Source organism: Orbilia oligospora, assembly GCF_000225545.1.
Source record: "Orbilia oligospora ATCC 24927 unplaced genomic scaffold scaffold00006, whole genome shotgun sequence".
NCBI classification, from domain to species: Eukaryota; Fungi; Ascomycota; class Orbiliomycetes; order Orbiliales; family Orbiliaceae; genus Orbilia; species Orbilia oligospora.
The window spans coordinates 1,736,889-1,758,397 of NW_011645563.1; the positions used below are offsets into that span (position 1 = coordinate 1,736,889).

The window sequence follows — 21,509 nt, forward strand, 5'->3', positions numbered from 1 at the left end:
TAAGTATATTTATGGAGCGAGTAGAAGAGGTCGGCTAGATAAGACCAAAAATTAGCTAAAACGGTTCGGTCCAAAATTTAAAACAACAGATAAAAATACCACTTCGATAGCCTCCAAGCAGACTTACACGATCTCAAGACATCGTATATTGAAAACCCAATTATTGATGGCAGTCAATGCGACTTTTATAGTTGCAAGGCATATTACGACGAGTTGAGGCCATTTTATTGATCGACGATTGATGGTGATATGAACGGCGTGATTTCGGGCCAGCCCACACTGATATTTGACCAGTCGAGTGCTGTTAACTCTCTTCGTTCGGGTGATACAAGGAGTGGTTGCGCCACCCTTTCAGAGAAAGAGTGAGAGCAAGTATGGCGCGGCAGCTTCAGGCAGGAGGGTGGTTGCTGCTCATCAGCTTTTAAGTTTGTTTGAAGACGATGAATTGGCGTGCCGCAGTTTAGCTTGTCTGGGGACGATTTATACCTAGTACTTAAGTAGTAGGTATATATCTATGTATCTCACCTTTGCCTTAACATTTATTATGTGAGTGTTAGTCGTGTTTCCAAGGAAAAAATGGCTGTCTGGTTCAATGGACCGAACCAATCACATTTCAAATGGTCCAGTGGTCAAGGTACTTGGCAATCTATGCCAGCAGGCAACTAAATCTAATGATTTTGTAGTCTTGTATGAGTTGCTGATCTTCCGTCCTGGCCTAGCTTACATCGTTTTTGTTGGACAACCGGCGGTCATTTTAATGACAAAATACTCCGTATCGATTATAGTGACCCGTTTATAACATTCTCTGATGAAATTCTCTTGGCAACTACCTGCGAAAATTCTCAGATGGTCATTTGGATCCGTGCACAGATTTGTGAACAGTACATTCTTCATCATAGTATACTATCAACAAAAAAAAGAAATCACATGAGAAAGTCTCACGATAGATTCCTTGGTTGATGTTGGTCGATCGTCGAATCTTACATAAACGCCCCAATTGCAATTGACAAACTAAAGATCCATGTAATTCTTATCGGTGGCTTCTGTGACAATGGGTAATCTGCTGCTCTACGTTTTGGATGGTAACACAGCCAAACGTTAACCTCGTACCATAAAAATATGCAATTGCTTCATGTATCATTTTTTTGTGTATCTAATTCGTTCTTTCCACGTGGGAGATGAATAGAACAAAGAATTGCGAGTATTGCTGGGAGAAATGGAAAATTAAAGCTAATATTTCGCTCCGGCCGCACGCAACCTCTTAACGACATCGAAGAGACCACGCCCACGCGCAGCCTGAAGAGCAGTTCGTCCGTCCCGACCAATAGCATTGAGGTCAGCGTTGACAGCTAGTAGCTTCTCGACGACGTCAAGTTGACCGTTTTCTGCTGCAACCCGAAGAGCTGTTAGCCCTTGATGTCTAGTAGAGGCATTAACATTAGCCTTAGCAGCTAACAGTCTCTCAACAACATCAAGATGACCACCTCTGGCCGCAGCCTGAAAAGCTGTTAGTCTATTATTATCAGTAATAGCAATATTAACATTAATTTTGGCAGCTAGAAATCTTTCGACAACATCAAGGTGGCCACTTTCAGCTGTAATTTGAAGAGCTGTTTGTCCATAATTATTAATAGCAGCGGCATTAACATCGGCATTAGCAGCTAACAATATCTCAACAATATTGAAATGGCCACCCCCTACCGCAGCCTAAAGAGCTATTCGTCCATTGCGATAACTAGCAGCGGCATTGACATCGGCATTAGCAGCTAGTAGTCTTTCGATAACGTCGAGGTGACCACCCCCGGCTGCGGCCTGAAGAGCTGTTCGTCCTTTTTCTGCACCAGCATCGGCATTAACGTCGGCATTAGCAGCTAATAGTCTTTCGATAACGTTGAGGTGACCACCCTCGGCCGGAGCCTGAAGGACTGTTTGTCCTTTTTCTACATCAGCATCAATATTAACATTAATTTTAGTAGCTAACAATCTCTCAATAATATTAAGATAGCCACTTTCAGTTGCAGTTTAAAGAATTATTTGTCCATAATTATTAGTAGCAGTAGCATTAACATTAGCATTAGCAGCTAACAATATCTCAATAATATTAAGATGGCCACCCCCTGCCGCAGCCTGAAGAGCTGTTCGTCTACCATATATTCCATTACCAGCAGCAGCATTGACATCAGCCTTAACAGCTAGCAGTTTTTCAACGATATCAAGGTGACCACCTTCGGCCGCAGCCTGAAGAACTGTTAGTCCACATATTCATCGGCGGCATTAACATCGGCCCCAGCAGCTAACAGCGTTCTCACATTTCCGATTGACCACTCACAGAAGCTTTAACCAATGCAGTGATCCCACCATAGCAAGAATTTGGATCAGCGCCGTTCTGCAAAAGTAAAGCAACAATGCCTTCACTCCATAGGCCCACGGCGATATGCAGCGGTGGTTCCCCCGCTTCACCCACAGTACTATCAAGATAGCTTTGACGCTCCGTCGCCGTTATTTCATCAAAAATCAACGTTAGTACTGAAAAATTGCTATTATGGAGCGCCCAAGAGAACGCATCAAAATATACAAGGTCGGAGTGCGACTTCGTATGCTTCCAGGGGAGATGATCAAAGGGCAAAGTTTTTCCAAGGAGCGTTCGGAATATTTGCCAAGTTTTTGTTTCCTTAGCAACGTTAAATAAATCATCGCAATGGTGTATCCAGTTTTGACGAGCGTAGTCGAGAAATGTGAACGACTGACGAAGCAACTCAAGTTGAGTCGGTGGCTGTTTGATTTTTTGGCGGAATAACGCTGCAGGCTTGGGTGAACTGTTTGGTCGACGCCAATTTAGGTAGAATCCTGCAACTATCGCTGGAATTGATCTAGACTTGAGTAGCATTGGCACCCAAGAAGCTGGATTTTCTAGGATTGATTCTTTCGGTAGTGGTGGCCTCTTGTGGGCAATTTCAATCTGGCTTTCAAAGTCGTTGAGGGATAGATATGTGAGACACGCATTGCATATTTCCGCTTTGGCGGAAATTAAGTCAAGGTAAAGGCTTGGGAACTCTGTTATTGTTGACTCTTTGAGTAGGAAATCGCGTACGGTAGAATGCGCAAACTGAACAGTGTCATCTCGTTCGTTTAGCACGGCCAGGTTTGCACAGTCCTGGAGCTCAAAAAAACTGTCTAGTGTTTTTCGATTCTTGATTTGGGCGTGACAGGTGTCACTAGTGTCAATTGCAATCGCTTCCTGGAGTTCTTCTAACATAAGGGGTCGCCGGGATGTGGAAAGCCATTTGAAGATCTTCAAGGCCTTCTCTGGGTTTCTATGCTCCATGATCTTCCTTAATATTCTGGCGTACGTCTCGTTTAAGCCCCGTGGTAGATTCTGTATCACTTTTCGAATATCAACCATCCTATCTTTGTTTTCAATTTCTCTCAGCTGAAATTCGACCCAGAGAAACCTAGACAAGGTTAGCCTTGAGAAAAGAATTCTGAATGCGTATCAGAAATAACTTACATTCCATCCGCACCATTTATGAGAGCTGTTTGAATCTCGCTCATAAACTTCGGTGGAAAGGATGTCAGATTATCGAACTTTTGCAAGCTATCCCGAACATAGGCATCGAGCTCCGGTCTCAGTGCGGATTGAGGGGATGCAAAAATCGCCTTTCGGCTTGTTCGTGGGAGATCAATCTCGGGACGGCTCAATATGAAAACTTTGAGTATAGATCCCGGTAATTTGAGCATCTCGTTGAATTGATCCAGAATGTACTTTCTATCTCTAACGTCCAACTCATCAACACCATCGACAACAATATATGTTAAATGCTTTTGTTGAATATGTGTTATTAGAAGATTTTGTAGAGTCTGTAGTGGAGGTTGACTTTGGGGGTTTTTGAATGTTGTCTCTAATTGCGAACGCAAGGCCGGAAGCAGCGGACGATTTAGAGTAATTATCTGCTTTAGCAGGCTCGATAGCAGCGTACGCCTCTCTAACGACCTGGTGTCCTGAGAGTCACAGAAAAAATATATAATCGCCTGGCCGGCTCCTCCTACATTACCGAGCAAATGGTCGATGACAGCCGACGCCAGAATAGTTTTACCAGCGTCGGCTGATCAGATTCATTAGTAATGATAAATCGTTGATCCAGCAGTTATACGTACGACTTACGAATGCCTTGATACCATAATAGGGAGCCGCCGCTGCAATTATACCAACTTTTAAATTGCGGGGACTCGAAGAATAACTTCCCTGTATCCGGATGCCGTAAATCTTTTGCGTTTAAGAAAGGACGTGTGTGATTGTGGGCTGATAATTTCGCGAGCAATTTATCCATTGCTTTCTCTGCTTTACATCAATACAAGGACTTAAATATTCAAATGCTGAGGCAATATACCCACCTTTCTTGTATACGTCCTGCTCAATTCTCCATTCTTGGCTGCGATCCCACTGGGTTACCTCGTATTCCCTATGCAGGTAGCCTTCCGTCTGGTATATCAGAGCTTTCTGCCGTGCAAAAGCTGCGGCCTTCTCTGACGCAACGCGTATCTGGTCATTGATTATTTCACGTCGGTCGGCCAGCTCGTTTTCGATGTCTTGAAATTCAAACTTGAAAGGCTTCCAGGTGCTCTTCGCAAACTGCTTCATTCCTATATATAATTAACCATTTCAGCATGAGCGGATCACGTTTGAACCGAGACTAGCTAGTTTACCTGGTTTGCGAAGGAAACATAGCGCTTTAATGCAGAATTCAATGGATATAGCGTAAAGTACGCGAATAGAATCTTTCAGTTTTTCGTCGTCCGGAAATATCTCCCCGATTTCTTTCATTGTGGGACAGATACGGCCAATTCTTTGGAACATCTCAGACATTTTTACGAAATAATCGAAGAAACCACTGGCAAGCTGCCAAAAGTTAATAAATTTTGGGACGGACGGGAGTTACGGATTATATTCTTACTTGAACCACAAGCTTGACGCTACCCCAAACCAAGGGCGCGATTGAACCTGTATCACCCTGTAGATACACATCCAATACTGGAGAAAAGTGTTGCACAAACTGGAGAAAAGGCCTACAACTTTCCCCAAGTTTCAGGAACCTTTTTGAGTTGATGTTGTTAAGGTCCTGCGTGAGGGAAGCGACACTGGCGGCATCAGGGTATGGCGTAGTAGCAATTTGGGAAAGTTCGCGAGGCAAAAGGAGCCGCTTGAAGGTCTCAAGCGCTTTTTGAAGTCGATTCTCCCCCTCTAAATTCGGGCTAGCTCCGACTGATACCCCTGGTACCGTATTGATAGCGTCTATATCCGCCGCTATTTCTGAGTGTTAAGCGTTAAAGTACACGCGCTGGTGTGCTAATCTAAAATACGTCGGTGCGAGGACAAGGTCCACGGATTTGGCGGGGAAGGAGCTTCATATAAATAATCACATAGAGTCTCGAAAGGCTGCATGTTTTCTCCAGCTGATACAATGTGGGATCAAGTTACTTGTATTTTGTACTTCGCGCAAATCTTATAGCCTTGAATTCGGATACTTGCAGAGGGCTGTGGTGACAGCGAGTACTGCACCGCCCCGGCTCCGTAACGCACTGCACAACGCTCTATTCTTTCTCTTCTTCTTTTTTTTTTTTTTTAAAAAAAAAGAAAATAATCAATTTACTCGCCGGCAGCTTTAGCTTTCAGCAGTAAACCTCGCGGAGCGGTGGTGTGTGGATAGGTGAAGTGTGTGAAGCACCACGGTAGCCGGTAGTCAATTTGGTGGGGCTGAAAGCAGTCGGGAATCCACCTATCCTGTTGATTTTGCTGATGACTGGCACATAATTTTTCCCTATATATCAGCCCTTTGATTCAACAGGTTTTCGATATATATTCACCGTCACGCCTTTCGATTCTTAGCTTTGCGATGTTCGGGAGCTAGAGATCTAGAGACTAGCCTCGAAGCCAGACGCCAGGCCCCGGGCCTGGGTCAGCCACCAAAAAAAAGGTGTGTTGCTGGTCTCGTTTGTGTTGCCCTTTGAGCCACGAGGCTGCTTTGAGCCGGGCAAAGAACACCTTCGTTAACTCTTCAACACACAATTTGGTTACGAAACTGCTCTTCAACCACCCTACTGATCATATGCCCGGCTGTAAGGAGGGATTTAACTTCTCTCCACGAGGATTTTTGGTTGCGGCCCATTTTCCGTCAGCTGATCTCGCATTATTTTCGTTATATAACAGTGATAACACAACACATATAACTAGTTTTGTAGCTTCAAGTCAGCCTCCTTTCAGGCGAGGTCATTCCCGGCGTGGATGGGCGAGCAGGAATGGCCTCAGCTGATCAGCCGTTGGGCTTGCGCGATCCGAAGGACCCTCTTGCAAAGAGCTCTATTCTTCCCCTGCCTATTGATCCTCCAACTGAACCGTATCACGTGATTGGACACGATCATCGCTAGACCTCACAAGCAATACGGGTCAAAATCATGGTATACGATTTACCAGGTGGAAGTAAGTACACCTTTTAGGATAACCGATACCAAACAAAAGATTATATTTAAAACCACCAAATAAAATCAACTTCTCATTTTTAAATTTAATAAAAATAATATATATTAATTTTGATAATCAGGCACAGAGCAGCACGATCACATCACACACGTTCCCGTTCTATATTCTATATTCTACATTCTGCGTTCTATGTCCTACACCCTACATTTTACATTCTATGTTCTAAATTCTTCATTCTCCATTCTACATTCTACGTTCTACATTCTACATTCTACGTTTTATTATTCTACCCACCATTCGAACTACTATTCTAACTACTGTTATTCCGCCTGCCTACTGGGTTACTAACTGGGTTAGTAACTAGATTAATAGTTGGGTTAGTAACCAAGTTAGGAATAGGTCAGTACCTAGGTAGCTAGTAACGTCAAAAAGTTTAAACTTCCAAAATCAGTTCAACAGGAATTCTTATTCTTTTTATTTACAAATCAGTTTTATTTTGAAATTTCAAAATAAATAAAACGTTGTCATAAATAACTACACTACTGTATGATTCCGACGACTTTCTTCTGGTGTTTCTATTCTATCTACTTAATGATAAGGTTAAAGGTTGTTCAATACTACTATAAATTATATAGTCAAGCTGTTTTGTTTTTATTCGTTGTAGCGGTGGTTTGTTAGCCATGGGGGTTATTTTCCTATATGTATATACCCCTCCCTTGTAGGACGAATTTTCTACATAGAAACATAATGCTGTCAAAAGATCCTTGCTCTAAAAAGGACAACTGAGTTAAAAAGAATGTATGCTAACTTGAAGTAGGAAATATTTACGCAATTGCTAGCCCTGAGTTCTACCCCTGTTCTATATAGCAAGACAAGTAGACTTTAAGGAATGAGTAGAGTTATTGATACTAGCCAGGGCCCCTTTGTAGCCGCCTTAGCCTCCGGGGCGTGAGTCAATTTAGGATTCATTCCATAGAGTTCAGCGTGTGCCCAATCCAACATCGTCTCAGCATTATACACGCTGTAAATCATCTTCATTGCCTCGTTTACAAATAACCCATCGCCAAGATTGCTACACCCAGGGTAGTCCCTGGCGTGATGCTCACTTGCTGGATCGTGCAAATCCACATTCCCACTTGCACCGAACGGGACTCTGACGGTGCCAAAGCGAACCTCCGCCAATCTGGCATTACTTAGGCAGGAGAAGAATTGCTTTGCACCTTCAAGGATCGGTGCTGCCATCTTCATTTTCTCTTCAGCGTCAATAGTACCCTCAAGCATGTTGTCATAGTCTGTAGGCAGTACTCTATCATCCGGAACATTCATGACATTGGTTCTAATTGCCAATGTGCAAGCGAGTCTGCAGATAATGCTACCGTCAGGCTTTTCGATGCATGACTGTGGTGATATCATGCTGAAAGGGCCGGATGCGGCAAAAATGGGACGAATCGTATTAACACAGTCGGCTGCGACTTCAGTTTCAAGAATAGCCAGCATCTTGAGCCGGTTATATGTAGGGTGGCACTCCGGTTTACCGAGCTGCTTCCGAAAGAGCCCTACACGCTCCCAGCATGCTAAGGTAACAAACTGTGCAACTTCAGATCGGGACTTGTTGGTACGGGCATCGTTCCAAGTGATGCGGTAACGAGCGGCCTTTGACTGATGAATTTCCTCCAGGCAAGTGACCTTAGCTTCGGTTTGAATCTTGATATTCTTGATCCCCTTGATGTATTCACGCAAGAAGGAACATATACCGACAGTATCGAAGGTTTTCTCGGCGGTTTCATAGCAGGCTCCTACTCCTTCAAGTAGCCCTTGGGCGAGGAAGCTTCTGTATTCGGTTTCTTCGAGTTTTCGGCATATCTGGTCTGGAGAACCAAAATGCTTCTTAAAATTATTGTCATTCGAGTAGTTCTTGATAGCGTGCTCCTTTATTTGTTCAAAGACAGGCTCTATCTCATCCGGGCTAAACACCGGGTTAATAGAGCCATTGAGGATCTGCGCAGCTCCCTTCATGAGCACATATATTCCGCCTTGCGGTGCCTTAGCGAAAATATTCGGGCATCCAATGCGGTCGAGAAAATTGGTGAATTTGACAGTATTATCCTGACAGAAGGTAGCGGTGTTTAAACAGCGATAATGAAACCCGAACGTTGGCCGGCCAGGGTTCATATTGCTGGTTCCTGTTAGAATTTTCTTGTTCTTGTCGAAAATGTAAATATCTAGCCAGGGGTATCGTTCTGCGAGATGAATCGCTTGAACACTACCAGCAATACCGCCACCGATGATGGCAAAAACTGGTCTATCGCTAGGACCGTTCAACATAGGATAATTGGAGTAAACCATTTTGATATTGCGTTCTGGAGGCCCGGTTTTGGGGAACACTAGTGATATCTCTTTATGTTTTGATAAAGAAATTAAAAAAAGGAGATATTCTGGGGGAAGCAGTATAATTATAGGAGCAATATATTGATCTTCTCTTGAAGGCGCAAAACTAACAGCCTGGTTCGCTCTATTGTATACTGACTGACTTCCAAACTTGCCGAGGGAGAACGGCTAGCTTATATATACTTGTACAAATTGATGGAACGATTAGCTGTACATGTAGCTACGTTGATATCGGGCGGTGGCTGCGATTCTTTTGATAGATCTAGAAGCTCTCTGTCTCGCCGCTATTCTCATATCCATTGGCCATCAGTCTGCTATTCTAGCATTCTAAGTAAATTTCATTTTCAAAAAGTCACAGTATCAACAGGTCAGAATGGGACGAGTTAAGCCTCGCATCTGTTATCTGTTCTAGATGCGAAGGAGCTCTGAAATTCAAGTATCTGCCAATGCGCTTTGATAGTACAATAGGCTAGTAAAGGCAATGAGCAGTCTAATTTCGACTAGCGGAGTTTCTTTTAAAACTTAAGGTTTGCAATACCTTGCAACTACTTCGAACTTTATATTTCAGTATTTACAATATTAGTTACATTATGCGTATTATTTCGCCTAAACTACAATGGGTTTTGACAGAATTGTAGGGATCCACTTGATTATAATTATTTTTTTGATAGGTTTTATTAACTGGGCGGTTTTATTGCTGATTTATGAGAGGCTTACTATGGTACCGGGCGAAAGAAAAACAGGGGGTCAAGTACCTCACCAAATCTGGCGTGTATGCCCGATCAGAACGATGAGTTCACTGTCACCAACAGCAAAACATCAACAATCAAAAGAAAAACATCACTAATTCGCGGGGAAAAAAAAACAAAGAGCTCAATTTCTTAGCACTAGCGACACGAGTGTGGTACCTGCACCCGTTTTATTGATCCTTCCTTCCATAATATAGCTGCCATTCCTCGCTTACATGTACACACTTGGTTTTCCTTTTTTCAACTTAATTTAGTCTCAGATAAGCTAATATGGGGGCTCGTCCCGGGTGGTTAGAGATCGAGAAAGAAAGCTAAGGAAGCCTGTTGGTTGCTTAAGAGCCTATGATACGCACACATACATGCGCGCTGCCGGGTTGTGATAGATGTTATTCATTGACATTTCTCATATATGCATATAGCTGTTAGTATGCTATATTAAACTGCAGCCAAGCATCGACACCCCTCTTAAGATTTTATCAATTCGCGAATTCGCTAGTTATGACGTTTATACATTAAGCCTATGGAATTGCCGGCTGTGCGCAGTGATTCGGGTTGACAGATATATAAAAAATACAAGTTTACCGGGTCTGGAATTCAACTCGAACCCCTTACATGTCCTTCTTAGGCTCGAGGCTAGTCAAGTAGCCAACTAGACCCTACTGGGCTGGTCAAATGGAGCTAGTTTCGGCCCGCTCGCTTAGCTGCGGCTGAATAGAATCAGATGAATCTAGAAGCTCCACCCGGAAATAGGGTATTCGCTCAGCTCAGTTGATCAGGCGCCACTGTTCTCCTACATGCACAGCTGAGTACACCCATTTATTCAATTTCTCAAGGACTATAGCGAATTAATTTTAATTCTAAATTAATGATAAGGGATATTTAACTGGCATTTGCGGAAGCAGCGAGAGTGAAAAAATTTAAATTCTGTATGGATACAAGTAGGATTCGTATTTAACAAGCCCAAACCCCCATAAACAGACAACGAAGCTGAATACTACTAATCAATCCAACCGGAAACCAGGCACTATATCAACATGACGGACGGCACAAATGGAATCGACCAAACTGCACTTCAATTAATCAAGCTGAGTGAGCTGATCCAAAGCACAGTTTCCGATTATGTGGCAGCAAAGAGTTCGAAAGTCGAAAATGTTGAAGGGTCATTGCCGTCACACGCGCTCTTTGAGGCCCAGAGGACATTATTGTCCGCAGCTGGTATGATAACTGAGCTTGTAAGCGATCCGAGCGGACGTATCCTAGAGGTTTCACTGCAACATTACGAAAGTCGTTCGCTGCACATAGTCGCATCTTTACGGATACCTGATATTCTAGCTGAGAATGGCGACACCGGTTGTGATATCAGTAGTCTTGCGGCCCGTGTGGGTATCGAGCCGAGGAAATTATGTATGTACCGACCTCTTATTCCTGGCAAATAGTTCAGTGGCAAGATTTAACTGAATCCCTCTAGCACGCATAATGCGGTGCCTTTGTTCTATTCACGTTTTCCGCGAGGTGGCCGAGGATCTTTTCACCAACGGCCCCGTTTCGGCGGCACTTGTGAAAAATGAACCTTTACGTGCCTATGCCTTATTATGGTTAGTATACCGCGATTTGGTTTACCGCCTATCAGCCCTATACGATCTGGCAAGTGTCTGACTCAAGGATCAATTTGATATAATAGTGGCCAATACGGCTATACTGCTTCGGACTACCTGCCCCGCCTTCTCACCGACCCTGTCAAAGGTCCTTCCTATTCCGTCGATCTAGCAGCGTTCCAGGATGCTGTAGGGACCAAGGCCTCGATGTGGAACTGGATGGAGGAGACCACAACTGTTCAAGATATTCTCAAGGGTCGTAATGGCCCCAACGGTGCAGAAAGTGCTTATCCGGGCATTTTCGGGGACGAATTACACCAGTATACAAAGGAAACAGACGAAGGTCAAGATGATCAAAGACGCGTGCCTCGGCCGGAACATGCCATATTCAGCCTTGCCATGATAGGTGGCGGAAGGGTCTCTGGGATGGCGCATTTATACGGTTCGTTGATTGATCACTTGTCGACACCTATTTAGATTTATGTCCTGATATCTGGTTTTAGACTTTCCGTGGTCTTCTCTTGGAAAGGCTACCGTCGTAGATGTCGGCGGGGGCATGGGTATGTTATAACAAATTCCCTGTTTCCTCCATATGCAGAGGTCCTGCGATTCCCACAACTGTCAATGGCTAAGTTAACTGTAATCAAAATAAAAACCTAGGTGGTTTCTGCCTTGGCCTTTCCCATCTCTACCCTAACTTGAATTTCATAATTCAAGACAGAAGTCAGGTTATTCGTAAGGGAGAGACCGAATTATGGCCGAAAGAGAGCCCGTCCGCACTTCAACAAGGCCGGGTCAAGTTTGTTGAACATGACTTCTTCGCAGAGAATCCGGTTAAAGGAGCTGATATATACTGGTTGCGATATATCCTTCACGACTGGGCTGATGACTACTGCGTTAAAATCTTGAAGGGAATCAAAGCAGGCATGGGTCCTCGAAGTAAACTTCTTATATGGTAAGTGGTTATTTTTATTCTCGGCCAAAGCCACGGGGTTGAGCTTTCTTTTAACATTCTTCCCTTCTATAGCGAGCAAGTAATGAACACCACATACGGAGATCCACAGCTGCCCTCGGCGCCGTCTCTTCTGCCAGCGAACTATGGGTATTTTACAAGGTACTCTCACACACGAGACTTAGAGCTCATGGCATTTATGAATGGAATTGAGCGTAAGCCGACGGAATTTCGGAGTATAATTGAGCAGGCTGGACTTCATCTTAATAAATTCTGGAAAACTAGGAGTCAAGTCGGGCTTATTGAGGTGGTCTTACCTGGGCAAGGGATGAAGTAGTTTGGAGCGTTTTAGCACTTTAATAAGTTCAGATACCATACAAACTTATAAACTCAACATTCCAAGCCCAACTGCTCCGATGGAAAATCAATTTTGATAATACGACTATGTCCCATGCATCTCGTGGCAATCGCTTAGAGTTCCTCCGCCGTTCTGAACTTATCCGACAAGCCGCGCACCTTTTGTCGGGTACTTCGCCCGGGTATTTAGAGGATGAGGGATAGTTAAAATTTTAGTTGATAGTGTTATTGGTTCCCACTTTTGCGCTGAATTTGATATCTGAGACAATTTGTTGTACGCGCGCTCACTAGATATGCATATTTTGGATAATTGTGTGTGAAGAATATAATATATGCTTCCGTCCTAATGTTTGAGTAGATGAAACATATCTGCTGACTACACTATTAGCGATTTATGGAGGCTAACAACTCAAATCTGTGACTTTTGGGAAGCTCAAATTTGGAATGACTTTGGGAGAATGACTGGCTGTTGCCGTAGCGTCATTTAATTGTATTCTGCAGGAGCTTGGATGTCTTTGATGCGCGGTTATACTTTATTAAATTACTTTCAGAGAGTCAGCTGAGCTACTCGACATACCTTCGTTTTAGTTTCATTCTCCACCTTCTGTTCATGCTTAAACATGAACTTACATCCATCAAACAAGTGAATACATATTTCTCGGCCAATTGTTAGCATTATTTTGGCCGTGGCCTTGCGGATGCCCTGTCAAAACTAGGCATTAGCGCAGTCTTCTGATTGGCTTTGGAATCAGCATCAAAGTCACGCCATATGGCCATAAAGTAAAGCACAAGTATACGGAAAGTTCAATTATGCAGTTGACCAAGCAGTTCCAATAGCCATGGTAGCTTCGTGTTTAGAAGCCAATGGTCACAGAATTTCACAAGAACAAACAAAAGAAAAGGAAAATCAAAGAAAAGCATGCAAGGGATGAAAGTGCTAACGGGGGTAGGAGGTTGGGGAACAAAATGATCGAGGAGCTACTTCTCACTCTTAGATCTTCCAGTCTGGGATTCAAGTTCCTCCATAGTCCACGATTCTGGGATTAAGTAAGTTGTAATTCCCATTTCGGTCAAAGTAATCCCGAAGTGCCCTCCGAAATTGGCATCGCGAGAGAGGAACGCGAGACCTTGACGGTGGGCTTCAGACGCCAGCATGAGGTCGTGCAAACTCTTCTTCAGAGAACGCCCCCAAACTAAATATTTGCAAGTTAATATTAGCTCACTAGATGCACATGAATTTAGAGTGTGTTTATACGTACTCTTTCCAGATTCCCTTAACTTGTGAGCACGAACTTCCAGATCTTGTGACTTCATTGCCGCCGCGTGGAGCCTTTGATACGACTGCTTAAGAATTTGACACATAAATGCGGCGCTATCAGAACTGGCGCAGGCTCCAGGTAGAATCGTCACCCCCTTCTTTGTGAGTCGATCAATCACGATTTCGTAACTTAAATCTAGAACGATTACTGGACTAGCCAAGTATTCTACTACAGCTGATTCGCATGTAGCTAGCCTGGTCGCATTCGCCAGGAGGTTATTCACCCACTGGGTCTGAGTTTCACGCTCTACAAGGCACCCGAGAATATTCGTATCGAGAAACGCCCCCCCGAGTTTTCCTTCTCGGACTAACTCGTTTTCGACTGGATTACCAGTAACCTTATATTGACTATTTTCTTTGGTAGTACCGTCTAGTGAAATCGTCGTGTAAGGCTCGGGCGATGGTGCCACTGACTTTGAGTAGCGCTTAGAAGCCGCCTTATTCAGATATATACCTGAAGTTTTTAAACGTGCCCATGGTAGTGATCTCGCCAAATTTACCGTGATGGCGTACTTCAAATTGACGGTAAACATTTTTGTAATACTATTTCTATATACTACTAATGTCTCTAGCGCAGATTGAAGAGTTAGCGATGCGGACTTTCCAATTAGTCTACTGCCACAGTGTCACAATCGTACGATATGCTGACGGGATTACCTTCTACCCCGATATCACAACCTGGGTCGTGTAGTCGATATTAACAACGCTGCTCGGGAATTCGCCGACTAGACTATATATGCTGATCTGACTAAATCAGTCTTTACCATTATTCAAAGTAAAGATATAAACGTACAATTCCTCACTAGTATGACGAAAAACGTGGCAGCTTTATGGGACCCTAATTTGAATGTATAGCAAGGAAGTCGGGAAGTTACGGCAGAATCGAATGAAGCGGGACTGTTACTACTACGTTCTATATTTTACCATCATGATAATACATTAATAGCGATATCGATATATCAGATTAATTGCTATTAACAAATACGTCGTGTTGGAGATTGCCCGTCCAGGCCTACTCCCATGCGATATTCATTTTCAACTTTGTTATATTTCCACGAAATGGCTTTCTTGGGGTCCGTTTCTTCATATCTCACTAGAAAGCTGTACGTTATTTTTGATAGCGGTTCTAAATTGAAACTAGTAATTGCCAGCGCTATGGTATTTTTAAACGCTCTCGGAGACCTCTAGCTCAGTATATCTGCAAACCGTCCCTAGGGAGGTAGTGTTAAGATAAGACATGCGTGTACGTATGCGGTGCGAGCGAAACAGTAGCTCATGTGTTCGCTCCATTCGATCGGTCCCAGCTCAACCTGAAGGATTGCCCGACTGAGGTGGAAGCCTCCATACCTAAATAAGTGCCTAACTACTATGCCGCGAAGGGTGTTCTTCAGGTAGCAGAGGAACAAAACGGCCCAATATCAATTCTAGCAGAATTATGGTCCTCGATACAACTCTACAGTTTCTAATGCGTATTAGGGGCTAAAATACCCGATTAATCTGATGGCCTTACCGCAAATCATGCTGATACTGCACCACTGCCATAATATCACCCCTTACCAATACAGAGCCGGCCAAGACCCCCTAGGCGTAGCGCTTGTATAAAAATATATCTAGTAATTGTTATATAATTATAGCCACGGTGAAAAATATAGGTTTTTGGTGCCAATTCAATACGGCACCTACATTGCTTCCTTTCCAAAATCTAAACTTAACGGTTTACATTCTATGATCTTGAACCTTGGCAAGGGTGCCGGGATCGGTACTGGCCAGTTGCCTCGGTCGAGATGGTCTATGGTATTGACTCCATACAGGTACGCCACCGATCAATGGCTGCAGAGAACACGTCTACGTGCTTTCCTACGGTTTCAAAATCATGAAATAATACAATTTTGTGCCTTTCGAGTTTTAGTTCACGGCTCTTCCTTTCGCGGCGACTGAATTCATAACATAGAGTTTATGCGAGGATGGATATAAAGTCGATAGATACGTGTTGACAGGTATATAGAAGAAGAGGCCGAGGGCTTTAAGTATAAGTACAAGGTCTTGCTAAGGATATCCATGGATACAGGGTGTAAGCATACGTGAGTGATGTTGATGATTGATTATCGAAAGAATCTATCTATCGGCTCAAGCTAATCTATATACAAGAAACAACACATCTGTATGCCAAGGAACGGATGCCAAGGAACGGATATCATCACTATCCTAACACAGGGGGCTCTAGTTATAGGATATCATCTTACATCACGATTTGTGTTGACTGAAATGCCCGACTGAAAGGAAGGGTCTCTATAGTCCTCCTTGTATCCGTGCTCTGCCGCCCTTCCTAGCGGAATTTGCTGGGTGGGAGGTCCAAAATCTTATACAAAAAAATGTGTTGTTTTTTTTTGGTAACATCCGCGCTTTCGGTGCTTGTTATCTTGGTAGTTTTGATTTTAACGGGTTTGGAAACGAGATTGTGCTAAAAAAAAACTTTTGCTGAGATTTGAGTAAGTTTAATCCGGGTAATGTGATTTAATTTTTTTTTGGATATTTTTAAATTTTGTATTGATATTAGGTTTTTTTGACAATCTGGTTATTTGATATTTATGGTAAATTGTGTGAAAAATTAACGTTTGTTATTTTGGTCGGGTTTAAGTGCGACCGAAGGAAGCCTCAAGTATCTACTTAGTTATCTGAAGGAACTTGTTCTCAATACTACCATATTGGTTTTCTGCCCATATTGAACTATTTTGGTGGCCCCGCGGACCTACAGGATGTTCAAATTAGATTAATTTTGCTCAGATGATTTCTCACCTACGACCCTGTCAGTTCCGCCGCTTTTTCTTTGGGATCCGGATATCCCTTGAGTTTATAGGGTTCGGGCAAATTATCCACGTCTGCTGCTTCAATGATACCGCCAGCGAGCATATGCGAAAGCCACTTCCACAGGGGATAGTCTTGCAAACGGGATTCCCATATATCTGTATATATAATTGCCTCGTTCTTTTTTTCATCCCCTTCGATTATTTTCTTGAATAAGTCAGATTGAGAATAGAGAGCCTCCCAAATCTTAAAAACATTAGAATCGATACATGCGTCAAATGTTTGCTGAGATCTCCAAGCCGGGGTTCTAGACTCGGTCCCCTCATGTCGGGCCCTGTATAGATTATCAGGAAGCTCAATAGAGCCGTAAAATATCTGCGTGTGAAGGCCACTCCATAGAACAAATGAATCTTTAGTATCTTCGAGGGATAGTCTCGAAGCATACGTAGTCTGCAGAAAATGGACCCCTTTCTTCGTCATTCCAATACCGGCTTTCTTGAATTCGGCTATGATTATCAGAATTGCAGCATGAGATTCTTTCACGGACGGATTGGATATAGCCGAATCAGTAAAAAATCGCCGAAATACCGTAGCTGGATGGAGTCTTTGTCTAGTCAAGTTTGCGGGTAAAGGTCGGAACTGTATTCGGCTTAGAGGGCTTAGCCGGGAGAACATTTTCGGACTCCTTAATTATTTCTGATCCTAAGATCAGGTCTCTGGTCCTTGGGCAGTCCACATGTGTGGACGCTTCAGCTAGCAGTGCTTGCAGGGATATCAGTCAGCTCAGTATCGGCAGAGGCTCTTAGTCCGGAAGGGAGAGTTCCCGGGAACTGATATTATACACTGTCTCTCACCTCGTGACGAAGTCAAATCTTGGTGCGCCCTGTATACTTGTGCCGGGAGGGCTTGTGATGAGCACTGTCGTGGTCGAAGAGTTAGCGATGACCAGTCTCGCCACTGAACAACTAGTCTTGTGCTCAGGCGATGACCAGCGGGTTTATTTTCTAGTAACATATTCTTCGAGAAGCGAACAGATCTGCAGATTTATATTGCGTAATTATGACTCATTCTTCATCCGGCGAATGACCGTCTGGTTCGATGGAATGAACCAATCAAATCTCAGATGGTCCAACGGTCAAGATTTCCGCCTGTCAACTTTTCGCTGTTCGCACTGTTTTATGTCCGCGGACAACTGGGTGATTCCCCGTCTGAGTGTTATTTTTTGTGCTGTTATTTTTTGTGCTGTTATTTTTTGTGCTGCTCTTTTTTGTTCTCCCTCGCGCTGTTCTTTTATTAGGTAGTAACCTGGTCTTTTTCCTAGTCCCAAGCGTCATGCCCATGGAGGCTCAATGGTGTGCTTCCTACAGTCTCGTGGCTGAAGCCGTGCTATAATAGGTAGCTACTAGTACGCCTAGCCTACACAGATTTACCTGCGGTGCTCTCTTACCTAGTCCCTGAGATTTTTTTGCGTGGGGCTGGGTACGAGACAACCTACCAGCTTCAATCTACATATATACGGGCCTAGCTTACGGCTATTCAGAATGTTTAGGATCTTATACTACAAGCCTAAAAATCGATAAATGATTCACGTTAATATTATGAAATTTGAAATTGACACGATAGCTTAGAAAAACTTTAAAGAAAAACTGTTAGTGCGGCAAAATTCCGCCACGTATTGGGCCTCTCAAAGTGACGGGGCTCGTATATACCTATTTACATAAGTAGGTGTATACGTATGCCGTACTTCAAGAATCCTAGAAATTAGCGATCCAACCACGGGCCATCGGTTGGGAGGTTGGTATTCCGATAGTAATCTATCGTAGTCTAGAGCTGACGACCATGGGTATCCTGGCGTACGTATTTCATCCTCTGCTACAATGTCGTCCTCTTCCAGGGACTCGTTATGCGCAAAAGTATGTCCAGCGTCGTCCCATTGCATAGCTGGTTCCTTCATTACAATTCTGCGGGGCGTAACCGGTACGACGCAACCTCGAGATTTTGTACGCTTTGGATCTGCTGAGGCGAACTAATGACAGTTGAATTGTACTACTTTCCAAATTCAGCGTCGCGAAATATATCGCGGAGTAAATAGGGCTCGGGTAGACTATCTACGTCCTGTCTGACAAATATCCCATCGGAAAACATGCCATCTAGTAAATTCCATAGATATTGATGCTGTATACGGTCTCTTCTTATGTCTTCCCACTCATCTATCTTTAGTATTTCTTCATCTTCGTCAATAAGCCTTTTGAATACCTCCGACCGAGCGTACATGGCTTCCCAGATTTTGAATGTCTTATAGTCCTGGACCATTGAACGAATCTCGCCGCATCTCCAATTATGATCGATGCACCAAATGCTATCACTGGGAGGTAATCCAACTTGTTTATCTTTCGTCCAGTGCTCGAGCAGATCTTCCGAGTCTTGTAGAGTATTTTCTGGTGCCGAGGCATAGGCTGACTCGATCACCCTCCGACCGGCTTCAGATACGCCGATATTAGCCTTTTTAAACTCGGATATAAGTATCCAGGCGACCTTGGATTGCTTCGGGGAGGTGGATCGAGTAAACCGTCGAATCATCCCGGGCACTTGATCAACGTATTTATATTTGACAAGGATAGGGTGGGTTTTCGGGGTTCCGAAAGTAGGAACGCGAATGAGCGCGGCGAGGGCACGGGAACATATTGAAATCATGTTATTGATTTGAGCGCTATTGTATGCTGTCAATTGATCAATAACTCTTGCAATTGTACTCTGCCTCTATGTACCTTTCGCTTTGGCAGTGTTGCTCGTTGTCATGAAAAGACGCTTGGGATCTGGTTTGATATATGTAATTACCCAGGTATGCGAGTGTCGATGCAACCCTTTCCGCTCAAATACTCACGAGGCCGAGTATGGCGCGAAATATCGCACCCCCCCGGCACCAAAAATAAAAAATTTCACGAAAACCACAATTTCAACACATCATAGTTTCACCAAATTTAATTAATATGCCTCAACCACGAAATTTACGTTTAAATAACAATCAACATTATATATTATTATTATATCTACAAAAACAAATTTCAATTAAGAATATTTGATACTTGTTATATCAACACTAAAACATCAGTATTACAAAAATACCAAACTATTCTACTATCCGTACCCATCTCAAAAAATAAAACATTAATTTGAATACCAAAAAGCACGGAAATTATAAAACCCGCATTCACCATCAAAAACAAATTAATAACAAAAAACCTATTATCGATGAAGCTTTAATAGCTCAAATAAAAGTTTTAATACAGCAAAATCTCGACAATATCAAAATTTTAAACATTTTACAAAACAAAAATTAACCCAATTTTACTCAAACTAAATTAAAGTCTATCAAGCAAACTCACAGTATAATGCTTAAAACTCCACCTACCAATCAAAATAGTATAGCTACTAAAGCCTTCATTATTATAACCAAAAAACTCAAATCTAATATCACCACTGATTTCAAAAACAACATGTCAATCACCTAAACAAAAGCCCAAACAAATCGCTTCATAACAAAACCAGCTATCAAAACAACTATTCAAAAGCTCAACCCTCAAAAAATTAAATTCCAACGCCACCAACAAACCAAAATTTGCAAGAAACTCAATACCCATAAACCCGGCTAGATATAGTCAACCAATACTTACGACAAACTACAACCTTTTAATATACAAATCTACAAGATCATCAATACCTATTCCCACTTCATAATTCAATTATTCGTTAACCACAACATACACACATCAATAACAATTTAGAAATATTATCTAATAACAATAACTCTTCACAAATACCCCAAATTCACTTGAACCAATATAAACGTTAAAACTCCCCTTATAATCGAATATCAAGAACAACTTCATAAAACTAACAAAAACAAAAATCTAAATATTAATAATTACCATATATACAAAACAAACGTTCATAACATAAAAATCAAAAAATAGTAAAACTTTCTCAAAAAAACACAGTCCAAACAATAAATCAGCCTATTTAAAAAATATCATAAAAAAAACTAATTTAGAAAAAAAAACAAATAAAATATACATACACTTCAATACATCTATATACCTATTGTTCGAAAGACATTCAGGGAAACTCAAAAAACCTAAAATACCCATACTATCAAAAACCAACCTAATCAACCATATCTCCCCACCAAAAAACCAATATACCTCTAACAAAACCCCAATACCCCCAATTATTTACAAATACCCCAAAAAAAACTTCTACAGCAATTATAAAAAGAAATACAAAATTAAGACCACAAACGATATCTCACAAAAAAAGTTAAAACATTTTATTATAATACCCTTATTAAAAATAATTTTTCAAAAATTATCGAAAATACAAGTACACAAAATAATACTCATACAATAGCATACCTTCTTCTACAAAAACAACTAAAAAAATATAAAAAAAAACATAACTTTTTTAAAAATATTCATTCACCTAAAAATTTACACAAATAAATTACCCGTAAAAAACAAAAAAAAGCTAACCTTCAACAAAAAATAAAAGCAAAAAAACGAATTATATTACAAACAAATTACAAAACACACAACCATATAATACAAAAATAAACAAATATATACTAAAAACAAATAAATTTCAAAAAAAATTATTGTCAAAAGAAATAATAAAGTTCAAAATTCCAGGCAAACTCTATTAAACAATTTTTCAAAAATATTAAAGGTTTACCAATTTATAAGTTCAAATAGTTCAACACAGGTTCTCAAGATATTTTTCCTTTTTTTTTAAAGCTTCTTTCTTCAAAAAACTCTCCTAGACAACTTAACCATCAAAATTAATTTGAATACTAACGCAAGCTTCAGTAACAACA

General features: G+C 42.0%; 6 protein-coding genes across 6 annotated transcripts; 1 reads left to right on the forward strand and 5 right to left on the reverse strand.

Moving 5' to 3' along the window:
- Window positions 1–1,230: 1,230 nt before the first annotated feature.
- Window positions 1,231–4,864, reverse strand: AOL_s00006g524 (uncharacterized protein; the record flags this gene model as incomplete). Its single annotated transcript, XM_011119833.1, has 8 exons — window positions 1,231–1,661; window positions 1,737–2,008; window positions 2,087–2,238; window positions 2,330–3,452; window positions 3,509–4,103; window positions 4,163–4,336; window positions 4,393–4,641; window positions 4,705–4,864. 8 exons carry the CDS (start codon window positions 4,862–4,864, stop codon window positions 1,231–1,233), a joined length of 3,156 nt encoding a protein of 1,051 aa, XP_011118135.1.
- Window positions 4,865–7,357: 2,493 nt separating this feature from the next.
- AOL_s00006g525 (uncharacterized protein) lies at window positions 7,358–8,821 on the reverse strand (the record flags this gene model as incomplete). Its single annotated transcript, XM_011119834.1, has 1 exon — window positions 7,358–8,821. One exon carries the CDS (start codon window positions 8,819–8,821, stop codon window positions 7,358–7,360), a length of 1,464 nt encoding a protein of 487 aa, XP_011118136.1.
- A 1,825-nt stretch (window positions 8,822–10,646) lies between these two features.
- On the forward strand, window positions 10,647–12,491 carry AOL_s00006g526 (uncharacterized protein; the record flags this gene model as incomplete). Its single annotated transcript, XM_011119835.1, has 7 exons — window positions 10,647–11,016; window positions 11,081–11,207; window positions 11,294–11,649; window positions 11,711–11,767; window positions 11,868–12,162; window positions 12,235–12,374; window positions 12,445–12,491. 7 exons carry the CDS (start codon window positions 10,647–10,649, stop codon window positions 12,489–12,491), a joined length of 1,392 nt encoding a protein of 463 aa, XP_011118137.1.
- Window positions 12,492–13,494: 1,003 nt separating this feature from the next.
- Window positions 13,495–14,367, reverse strand: AOL_s00006g527 (uncharacterized protein; the record flags this gene model as incomplete). Its single annotated transcript, XM_011119836.1, has 2 exons — window positions 13,495–13,709; window positions 13,776–14,367. The coding sequence occupies 2 exons, from the start codon at window positions 14,365–14,367 to the stop codon at window positions 13,495–13,497; spliced, it is 807 nt and encodes a 268-aa protein (XP_011118138.1).
- A 2,263-nt stretch (window positions 14,368–16,630) lies between these two features.
- Window positions 16,631–17,119, reverse strand: AOL_s00006g528 (uncharacterized protein; the record flags this gene model as incomplete). Its single annotated transcript, XM_011119837.1, has 1 exon — window positions 16,631–17,119. The coding sequence occupies one exon, from the start codon at window positions 17,117–17,119 to the stop codon at window positions 16,631–16,633; it is 489 nt and encodes a 162-aa protein (XP_011118139.1).
- Window positions 17,120–17,956: 837 nt separating this feature from the next.
- AOL_s00006g529 (uncharacterized protein) lies at window positions 17,957–19,333 on the reverse strand (the record flags this gene model as incomplete). The annotated part of the gene is made up of 3 exons (XM_011119838.1): window positions 17,957–18,025; window positions 18,414–18,665; window positions 18,752–19,333. The coding sequence occupies 3 exons, from the start codon at window positions 19,331–19,333 to the stop codon at window positions 17,957–17,959; spliced, it is 903 nt and encodes a 300-aa protein (XP_011118140.1).
- Window positions 19,334–21,509: the final 2,176 nt, after the last annotated feature.